Here is an 11,302-nt window from a genome sequence, read left to right on the forward strand (position 1 = left end):
GGATAAGGCAACAGCCTCATATTAACTCTGCCATGCACTGCTCCAGCTGAGACTCCGGAGGTTAATTGACATCATGGACACGTAGCTCAGAGAAGAAACAGTTTTCAAGATCAGCGCCAGCCTAGACCCCATGTGCGCTCCTACAGAACCCACGTAACATTAGACTTTTTGTTCCTAAAGCAGTCGCTTTATACCAACCTGCTGAGTTCCCGCTGCTGGAGGCTCGGGACTCTGCAACCACACAGAAACAGAGACTGAGTTCAAAGTGCCCCTCACACAGAACACTCACCCACCATTCCATCAGGGTGGCATACTTTTTTTCTCTCTCTCTCTCTCTCTTTCTGAAAGCTGGGACTCAGAAAGGTGACAAGATACTTTTGGATTGATTTACGAAAGGTTTGGGATTTCCCAATGAGAGTTAAAGTACTCTAATAAAATAGATAGAAAAAAGATTGTTCTAGGAAAAGAAAAATGATCAACTAGAGGTTGGCATGCAAGACAACTTGAGAAGGCTGAGTTGATGTGACAGGAAAGGAGATAGAAAGCCTAAAGGGAACTGGAGTGATGGCTCAGTGGTTACGAGTACTGAATGCTCTTTAAGAGGGCCCATGGTTTGATTCTCAGCACCCACATAGTGGCTCACAACTATCTGTGACTCCAGTTCCAAGGGATCGGATACCCTTTTCTGGTCTATCCATGTACCACTTATTCGGAGAGGTCCAAACACGATCCACTTGCCACCGCTAGGCTCCTTCTGGGTCCCAGTTCGAGCATCCGGGGGTGAATTTCTCCGCAGGGGGTTCTTTCCACTACAAGACTGTGGGTGACAAGAAAGCTCTGGGGACCTCAAAGACTCATGCTCCACCACCCCACAGCCCAAATAAGTCCACTCATTCTCATCTACAGGACATAGGTCTACAAATGCTGGCCTTTAACTCTTTCTACAAGCCTGGCCCCTAGAAAGGGAGGCCAGCACAATTCCACAGCCGCCCGTGGTTCAGTCCCAGCTGCAGTGCTGACCTTCAGGGACCCGACTTACCGGTTGGCATGGGTGTCCTACTTGCTTGTCACAGAGGGTAACTTTGGCGTGTAGGTAAAGCATGTCACTATTCAAGAATCGTGAGACAGTAAAGGCCAGTGTCACATCCATGGAAGCCCCGTTGCTCAAGTCCTGGAGCATTCGGCCCTGGACTGGGCAGCTGCAGGGAGAAGGCAGTGCGTCCAACTTTGGAACCCAGGCTTGGGGCCTGAGGTGTAGACACACAAAATTTGATTTCTACCCGTTTAACTTGTCCGGTGTAACAATGGGTGTTGGATCTCTGGCTGAGAACTCACTTTATTATTAACATGGATTATTTAATGTATTATCTTACTTAATTCCCCACAGCAATATCCCGAGGAAGACTCGACTACTCCTCATTTTTCAAGGTTTATTTATTTTATTACATGTCTGTCAGTGTTTGCCTATAGAGTGTCTGTGCACCCCAGGAGTACAGTGCCCACGGAGGTCAGAAAAGGCTGTTCCCATCACCTGGAACAGGAGTTACAGATGGTTGTGGACATCCGTGTGGGCGCTGAGGACCTGAGCCAAGTCCTGCGCAAAAGCAGCAGGAGCTTTTAACTGCCAAGCCTTCCCTCCAGCCCCTGCCCCGCCCCACCCTTTCTTTTTTAAATAGGGAGGAAATTGAGGTATGGAGACCTTAGGTAGGTCTTCGAGGTTGGGCCAGAGTGCTGTTCTAGCAGGCCCTTAGTAGGAACTCCAGAACCTTGGGAATACAGAAAATACTAATTGCACACTAGTACAAATTCGGCAGTGTGTTTTGGGAGCAGTCTGAGTGTAAGCAAGCAGTCCTTCATCAGACTCTGAGCTTTCTGTTCTCTCCTCTGCACAGTGGAGGAAATAATCCTTCATGGGGTTGTTCTGTGATCCGTAAATGGATGAATAATCTACGATGCCTGTATGACGTCTATTGTCAACATGAATAAAACGTGATAGAAAAGGAAGGAGGTATTCATTCTCTTGCTAATTTTGAGGCATAATTTCATGTAACACAGACTGGCCTGGAATTCACTATGTAGCTGAAGCTGGCCTTTAACCCCTCTTCTATCCGAGAACTTGGGTTACAGGCATGCACCATCGTGCCCAACTTTTTTTTTGTTTTTTGGTTTTTTGGTTTTGGTTTGGGTTTTTTTTTTTTTGGTTTTTTAGAGACAGGGTTTCTCTATGTAGCCCTGGCTGTCCTAGAACTCACTCTGTAGACCAGGCTGGCCTCGAACTCAAAAATCCATCTGCCTCTACCTACCAAGTGCTGGAATTAAAGGCGTGCACCACCACTGCCTGGCCATGGCCAACTTTTTAAATAATAATAATAATGATAATAATATTGTTATTATTATTATTATCATTATTATTATTTTAAAGATTTATTTATCATGTATACAGTGTTCCGCCTGCATGTATGCCTGCAGGCCAGAAGAGGGCATCAGAACCCATTATAGATGGTTGGGAGCCACCATGTGGTTGCTGGAAATTGAACTCAGGACCTCTGGAAGAGCACTCAGGACCTCTGGAAGAGCAATCAGTGCTCACAACCTCTGAGCCATCTCTCCAGTCCCCAATAATTAGTATTTTTTAAGATGGGGTCTTACTGCCTTACTTGGCTAGCTTGGTACTCTAGGTAATTCCCCTGCCTCAGCCTCCCAAGTGCTTGGATTTGGGGCCCAGGCTCTCACACCTGGCCAAAAGACCCAGCTCTTGTCTTAGTGTGCTCAACACTTAGCAAAGTGAGCCACCTATCAACACCTGAGCTGAGCTTTGGTTTCTCCTTGAGTAAGACGGGAATCAAAACATAGCTACACCATAATGTGTAAGATTTAAGTTATCTGATATATGTGCAGTGACTCAAACTATGCCTGGCATGGAACAAACGCTATGGCATTATTAGCTGTCTGCTAATCTACTTCATATATAACAGCATATGGCACTCTGAAATGTTAGCATTATTTATTATCTCACCACTCAAGGGCCTCAGTAACTGGGGAAGGGGAGAAGACTAGAAGAAATGAATGTCATCTATGGGCTGTGAGATCTTGAGCAGGTTTTACTTTCCCTGAGCCTCAGTTTACTTATCTGTAAAATGGGGCTGGATGTATTCACCGGTCCTTTACTCCTCCCCCCGCCTCCCCGTTTGTTTGCCAGAGTGTAGAGGAATCTTACAGAGCTCGAAAGGGCGAGCTTATTCAGGAGTAAGCCCCCAAGGCAACAGCTATGTCATGAGAATAGACGTGACTTTTACCTCTGGAATACAGAAAAGGAGGCTAGGGTCCACAATCACAGCCCAAGACCCGGGGCCTGATGGACTCTTACCTCTCCTTCACAAAGTGATAGGTGGAGTCGTTAGCCTCTGCGTTGGAGTCGTTGGTACTTGCAAAGATCTCATTAGCCACCAGGACAAACCGGTCAGGGTCATTGTTGGTGGACTTGAGGACCACGTAGAGGGGCAGGCCGACAGGAGCTGTACTGTTCTTAAGTGGAGCCGAGAGTTTAGAGTCTGTGAAGATGCTCAGGGTGACGACCGTCTCTCCGCTACTTGGAACATGGATGGAGCTATATCCAGAGAGGAACAAGAGTGAGCCCCTCAACCCTGAAACCTCAGAGAGAAGAAGGAGGGAGGACACATTTCTGCCTTCTGACTTACTCCCGAGGTCACTGAGTGCTGGCAGCCAAGGAAAATAAGGACCAGGACAGTAGGAGGTGATATACGTTACCGTACAGCAGGAGGACTGGAGATCAAGCCCCTTAACCTATGTCTAAAAGCCCAGGCATGCCAACGGCAGTGGCACCCGCCTTTGATCCCAGTGCTCAGGAGTTAGGGGCAGGCAATCTCTCTGAGTTCGAGGCCAGCCTGGTCTACAAAGAAAGTTCCAGGACAGCCAAGGCCGTTATACAGAGAAACCCTTTCTCAAAACAAACAAACAAAATTTCAACATTGAATTTAAAAATAAACAAATGATGTGTAGCACACTCTTTTAATCCCAACGCTCAGAGGGCAGAGGCAGGAAGATCTCTGTCAGTTTAAGGGCAACATGGTCTACATGGTGAGTTCCAGGACAGTCAAGGCTATGTAAAGAGACCCTGTCTCAAAAAAATAAATAAAGACATAAGCAAATAAATAAGTTGGAGAGTGATTAAGGAATACCACAGATTGTCCTCTGGCCTACATACACATACACATGCACACGAACACACATGTACATGGACTAGCGCACACTGCACAAACGTACTAAGAAAGAAAAAGATAAAGATTTGTCAGCAAGATGGCTCAGTGGGTAAAGGCTCCTGCTGCCATGCCTGACCTGAGGAAATAGAGGACAGACTTGTGGGCGTCACACACACACACACACACACACACACACACACACACACACGCACACGCACACGCACACGCACACGCACACGAACACGCACACGAACACGCACACGCACATGATGAGTAAATATAAAAGAAATAAGAGATGGCTAGGAGAGGGGTTAACCTTTTACCTTCCCTATGGACCACCTAAAAAGATGAGGTGCTACATCATCGGTCCCCAGACCTTGGCAGCTATCTAACTCCATGGTGATTTACATAGGCACGCCATACTGTATCCCTTCTCAGTAGCAGTCTCCCTCTGGGTAAGGGGCGAGTACATGTGGTGGATAAGCGTGAGGGCTAATTTCTTGGGGGAGTTGCATCTCTGGCCTGGATTAGAGATAGCAATGAGAACTCAGGGTGGCCCAGGGCTTAGCTGCAGGGACAGCTGACTGGGCATTACTCACGGGATGGAGATCTCCAGGTGGGACACAGGCTTGCTGACGTCCACGGCCAGTGGATAGACACAGCTGAAGTGGAGCACTCTGAAGTTAGTGTTGCTGGAGCCAGGGAGAGCCTGTTCAAGGTGCACATTTAAAGAGTGCACCGCATAGCTGCTGTTGGTCTAGAAAAGACAGGTAGGTGAGCAGCCATTACCCACAAGTCCCTGGGGTAAACACCTTCACGCATCCTCTCTAGCTACAAGATGTTTGTTAAAATAAAAATCAATCGCTGAACTCTTGGAGCCTGGTCCTGTGGCTTGAACACAACAACTCTCTGTTATCAGCTCCATTTTAGGAATGAGGAAAATAAAGGCTCAGAAAGGTTGAGAGAAACACAAAGCAAACAGCAGAGCCTAAACCCAATGTCACTCTGGCTCTGGGGCCCATCACTTTTACCCCCACGCCATGGGTCCTAAGTTCCTTCTCTTAAAACGGAGCCTCATGGAGCTCAGGCTAGCCTTAGTGACTATGGAGCTAAGAATGGTTCTAAATCCCTGACTCACCTGGGTCCACCCCCCCATCCCCACCCCCCACCCCAGTGCCAGGGTTACTAGTTTGTGCCTCAATACCCAATTTATACAGTGGTGGGGATTGAACCAAGAGTTGCCAGAGGAGGTTCTTACCCTGTGGTTCTTCAATGCCTATGCTCATTTTGATCTTACCTTGTTTTTGAGACAGGGCATCATGTAGCCCAAAATAGTCTCTAACTATATAGCCAAGGATGGCCTTGAACCCTCTCCTGACTCCACTTCCCAAGGGCTGAGCTTATTAGCACGCACCACCACATCTGGGTTATTTTATTGTTACTTTGGTGGTGGTGGTGGTGGTTGTCTTGAGAGAGAATTCTTAGAGGCTTATTTTAACAGTCATGTACATATGTGTATCTCTCTATGGGTTTGTGAACGACAGTGCAGGTGTCTAAAGAGGACAGAAGAGGACATCAGATTGTCTGGATCTGGACTGGAAGCAATTGTGAGCTGTTGGTGCTGGGAGAACTTGGGCCTTCTGCAATATGAGCTCTTAACTGCTGAGCTGTCTCTCCATCCCAGGGAGAGCATCTTGCTCCGTAACCCAGGCTGTCCAGAGTCCTGCAATCCTCCCATTTCAGCTTTCTGAATTCTGGGATTATAGGTCTTAATTTGCATTTGAGAATCTCTTGGGGAAAAAATAGGATCACTGCACTGTTAAGAATTCTAAGTCTACCGGGCGTGGTGGCGCATGCCTTTAATCCCAGCACTTGGGAGGCAGAGGCAGGCAGATTTCTGAGTTCGAGGCCAGCCTGGTCTACAAAGTGAGTTCCAGGACAGCCAGGGGTACACAGAGAAACCCTGTCTCGAAAAAAAAAAACAAAAAACAAAAAAAACAAAAAGAATTCTAAGTCTGAGTTGGGTGTAATGGTATATGTCTTAAATTCCATCACTTGGGAGGCAGAGGCTAGCCTGCTCTACATAGAGAGTTTCAGGACACCCAGGGTCACATAGAAAGACACACACACACCCTCGGGCTGGTGAGATCGCTCAGCAGGTAAGAGCACCAACTGCTCTTCTGAAGGTCCTGAGTTCAAATCCCAGCAACCACATGGTGGCTCACAAGCACCCATAATGAGATCTGATGCCCTCTTCTGATGTGTCTGAAGACAGCTACAGTGTACTTATGTATAATAATAAATTGGGGTGGAGCAAGCAGGGAAGGTAGACCGGAGTGAGCAGAGGTCCTAAATTCAATTTCCAACAACCAGATGAAGGCGCACAACTACCTGTACAGCTGTAGTGTGCACTCATGTACATAAAATGAATAAATAAATCTTAAAAAAAAAGACCCCCTCTCTCTCTCAAAAAAAAAAAAATTCTAAGCCTGAGCTAAGTGTGGTAGGTACATCTTTATTCCCAGCACTGGGAGGTGGAGGCAGATGAATCTTGATGAGTTTCAAGTTAGCCTGCTCTACATAATGACTTCCACGCCAGTCAAGGCTAAAGCGTGAGATAGTCTCTCAAAACAAATAACTTTTAGAAAAGAATTTCAGCTCCTAGGGTTGGGGAATGTATCTTAGTTGTAGAGTATGGGTTGGGGAATGTATCTTAGTTGTAGAGTATTTGTCTAGCACACATTGAGTCTCTGGCACTGAAAAACAAACAAACAAACAAACAAACAAACCCAACAACCACAACCACAGCAACAACAACAAAAACCAGAAGGAAAGAGGGAACAGGCCGAGTTCTGATGATGAGACTGGGGCTTTAGGGGCACTGGTTTGGGGGGGGGCATTCTATTATTTATGTGAGTTATGTTTTGTTTACAAAGTTAATCTCAGCACGCTGGTGCAAGCATGTAATCCTAGGACTTAGGAGGTTGATGCAGGAGGATTACCTCAAGTTCAAACTGCAATTTGAGAAAATCCCTTCAGTTCTCTGAGCCGCTGATTATTCGTCTATAGTGAAAACCTCTCAGGATTAGAACCATTAAAAATTTGATAGATCTGGTGGTTGACCAGGAATCAATCAATAACTGCTTGTAGCTACCTATTTTCAAGTGTTTCATGGCTGACAGTTTGGAAACCAATCACTACCCCAATTCAGCAAACACAGAACGTATAAAGGAATTCCCAGTCTGGAGATAGCTTGTTCTTTTTTCTTAGTCTGGAATGGTCTAATGGCAAAGATTTGAATCCACCAAAGTCAAGAGTTACCCAACCCCTCCTTTCCCAGGCCCACCCCACACCCTTCCCAGCTCCACCCCACAGCTTTCCCAGCCCCTCCCATAGCTGTCCAAGCCCCTCCCATGGCTTTCCCTGCCCCACCCCACAGCTTTCCCAGCCCCGCCCACAACTTTCCCCTTCCTCTTTTTTTTTTTAATTGATGTAGACATAATGGAAGCTAGAGATTTATGTTTTATATTTAAACATAACCTTATAGATAGTATACTGGCCTCCTGTGTAGGGGGATATCCTTCATACATAACTGCTTCCCCTAACTGCTTCTCCTCTTTTCCTTGGGCTACTAGTCATTCAATATGCTTGTAGACCTGTTCAGGTGCTTGTTGACATAAAGTCTTGAAGATATTTAGATGAAGGTGTCTTGAAATTTGCAGGCACAAAGAACTAAAGTATATCATCATATCAAATGAAGAAATAAATGACCATTGCTATCCACAGAACAACATATTCATCTATAAAATTATTAAAGTATTGGTCTAAAAATAAAAGACCTGGCCCAATAAAGACAGTGTCTTGAAGATATAGTTCACTTTTCGTCATGTGAGCTATCACCAATTTTTGTGCAACATTATCAAAAATCCAAACATTAAAGTAGAAAGGCAAGGGTTAGAGCTTACAGAGATGTGGAGTCCGCAGCTTCCCTCCTTCTTCTCCACCTGAACGACCTGGACCCGATGACCCTCTTCTGTCGTACTGATACTGGAACACTTCGCGAAGGCATCTTGCTTCAGGACCCAGTGTTGAGTCTTCAGGAAGCAGCTCAGGAGAGACACCTCAATGTCCTGTGACCTGCAGCGCAGGGTTGCTATCTCCCTAGACAGTTCTGCAGAGGAACAAGAGCCAGAGGCGGGGTCTCCTGAGGATCTTGGGAGGAGGCTGTGAGGAGCAGTAGGTAAAGGCTTACCATGGAGACCTGAGTTCAAATCTCAGAGCCCACATAAAGTAGAAAGAGAGAATTAACTTCACAAAGTTGTCCTCTGACCTCCCTGTGTACACCATGGCATGTGTGCCCCCAATACACACACACACACACACACACACACACACACACACACACACACACACACACACACCATGCACCATGCAAACACACCAGAAAATGTTAAAATTGTAAACATATCTGTGAGCAGTAGTGTATGTCTTTAAATCCAACATTCAGGAGGCAGAGGCAGGCAGATTTTGGTGAATTTGAGGATAGCCTGGTCTACAGAGCAAGTTCCAGGATAGACAGGGCTATACAGAGAAACCTATCTTGAAGCACCAGGAAAAAAATTAAATATATTTAAATACAGATTCTCACATACGTAGATCCCAAGAATCATCTCATGAGTTACAGGATTCTGACTCCTGGCCGTCACAGGATCTCTTTTTCAAGCATTACCACCAGGGCCTCAAAGCTAATGTTGGGGCTGGGAATGTAGCTTCGTTGGCCCATTTGCATGCCTGCCATAATTTGATACCCAATGCCATGTAAATAGGGTGTGATGGCAGACGCTTGTAATCCCAGAATTTAGGAGGCGGGAGCATTAGGTCATCTTCGGTGTCCAGGCCAGCTGTGGACAAGAAGATCCGGACTCATCAACAAAGTTTGGGGGATGAGGTTCCCCTCTTGAGCCAAGTGCACAGAGAGTTGGACCAGCGCACCCAGGGACAGAACAAGCAGAGCTGAGAGCTAAGAGTTAAGAAAGGAGGTGGTTCCTGCTACACTCCAATTTCAATTTACACTTTACCTCAATGGAATGTAACTGCCAAAGAGTGGTTTGGGAAGGTTAATTTGTTTATTTTCCAATTCTTCCCCAACACTAAGTAGGAAGCTAGACTCTGTGCTTCTCTCTCTCTCTCTCTCTCTCTCTCTCTCTCTCTCTCTCTCTCTCCCTCTCCCTCCTGTGTGTGTGTACAAAGCCAGTCATGCCACACACACCTGTAATCCCCATCAGTCTCTGGTCCCAGAAGCTGGCACAGAGTAGATTGTCTCATCTGCGCAGCCGCGGACCCTCTCAGGAGCCATCACTTCTGGTGGATTTGTTCATTTCATGCTAACGCTTTCCCAACCTTTGGACAGACCTTTGGACAGAGTTCCTCTGGGCCTTCTTAGACTTCCATGACCTTTCTAGCCCCGGCCATTTATCTGGTTTGTTTACGTGAGTTATTTGTGTTACTCCATGTTATCCATACACATAAAATTAAAATAAAAGAGAAACTTTACAAAGAAAAGGAGGAAGAAGAGGAGGAGGGAGAAGAAGAGGAGGGGAAGGAGGAGGAAGAGGAGGAGAAGAGGAGGAGGGAGAGGAGGAGGAAGGAGAGGAGGAGGAGGAGGAGAAACAGCAGCAGCAGTAGACAATGACCACTTCCTGGAAGGGATTATACGCACTTACCCAAGTGGGAATAGTAGCTGTCATTGCACGCACAACCTCCGGTACTGGCCTGATACTCATCCAAAGCACAGGTGCCACCTCCCGGACCACTGCTCTGGTTAGAGTTGGAGGGTGCTTTACTGGTCCCGATCATAGTGGAGGATTTGGTTGTCTCTGAGGAGCTAGGAACAAGGGCTGTAGAATGGTCCGATGACTGGGTTGTACCCAGGCTGACGCTTGAGTCCGTCTGTGCTGGCTGGGAAGGTGTCTGTGTGATTGTGCTGTGGTGTGTGTCAGGTGACATACTCATTGTTGTGGGGCCTGTTGCTGGGGTTGGGGGTATAGTTGTAGTGTCCCTTTCCTGAGTCTCAGATGTGCCTGTGCTAAGCACAGTGGTCCTCAGATTAGCTGTGGTTGGTGAAGAGGTGTCTCTAGTTGTCACGGTTGTTGTGTGTAAAGGTTTATTTGTGTCAATGGCTTTATCCAGTGTTGATGAGGGTGCAGTTAGAGTTAACTTCTCAGGCACGGTGGGTATCCCAGTTCCAGATGACAGGATGGCATCCTCTGGTGTGCTTGATGTCGTTGAGGGTGTTGTCATTGAAGTTGTTGTTGTTGTCACAGTCATGTCTGCCTCCCCTGGGCTTGGGGACACTGAGGATCTCATTCCAGTGGTGATGGGCCTTGGTGGTGGCAGTGTTGTGAGTTTAGTCCTGCTGTCGCTTGAGTCCGTCTGTGGCTGGGAAGGTGTCTGTGTGATTGTGCTGTGGTGTGTGCCAGGTGACATACTCATTGTTGTGGGGCCTGTTGCTGGGGTTGGGGGTACAGTTGTAGTGTCCCTTTCCTGAGTCTCAGATGTGGCTGTGCTAAGCACAACGGTCCTCAGATTAGCTGTGGTTGGTGAAGAGGTGTCCCTAATTGTCACAGTTGTCATGTGTAAAGGTTTATTTGTGTCAATGGCTTTATCCAGTGTTGATGAGGGTGCAGTTAGAGTTAACTTCTCAGGCACGGTGGGTATCCCAGTTCCAGATGACAGGATGGCATCCTCTGGTGTGCTTAATGTCATTGAGGTTGTTGTCATTGAAGTTGTTGTTGTCATCAAAGGTGTCGTCATGGTCATGTCTGCCTCCCCTGGGCTTGGGGACACTGAGGATCTCATTCCAGTGGTGATGGGCCTTGGTGGTGGCAGTGTTGTGAGTTTAGTCCTGCTGTCGCTTAAGTCCGTCTGTGCTGGCTGGGAGGGCATCTGTGTGACTGTGTTGTGGTGTGTGTCCTGTGGCTTGCTCGTCATTGTGGGGCTTGTTGCTGGGGTTGGGGGTACAGTTGTAGTGTCCCTTTCCTGAGACTCAGATGTGCCTGTGCTAAGCACAGTGGTCCTCAGGT

General features: G+C 47.0%; 1 protein-coding gene across 1 annotated transcript in view; it reads right to left on the bottom strand.

Annotated features, from left to right (window-relative positions):
- The window catches only part of Zpld2 (zona pellucida like domain containing 2), a 12,201-nt gene extending 1,171 nt beyond the window's left edge, over positions 1 to 11,030 (bottom strand). The window contains exons 1-7 of the mRNA NM_001080712.1: positions 9,944 to 11,030; positions 8,186 to 8,391; positions 4,820 to 4,977; positions 3,368 to 3,607; positions 1,040 to 1,199; positions 703 to 817; positions 199 to 231 (exon numbers count right to left, since the gene is read on the bottom strand). Of these exons, the coding sequence (NP_001074181.1) occupies positions 199 to 231; positions 703 to 817; positions 1,040 to 1,199; positions 3,368 to 3,607; positions 4,820 to 4,977; positions 8,186 to 8,391; positions 9,944 to 11,018 (1,987 nt within the window). The 5' untranslated portion in view covers positions 11,019 to 11,030. The remainder of the gene's footprint in view (positions 1 to 198; positions 232 to 702; positions 818 to 1,039; positions 1,200 to 3,367; positions 3,608 to 4,819; positions 4,978 to 8,185; positions 8,392 to 9,943) is intronic.
- Between the last annotated feature and the right edge of the window lie 272 nt (positions 11,031 to 11,302).

The sequence above is a fragment of the Mus musculus genome, chromosome 4, assembly GCF_000001635.26.
Source record: "Mus musculus strain C57BL/6J chromosome 4, GRCm38.p6 C57BL/6J".
NCBI lineage: Eukaryota > Metazoa > Chordata > Mammalia > Rodentia > Muridae > Mus > Mus musculus.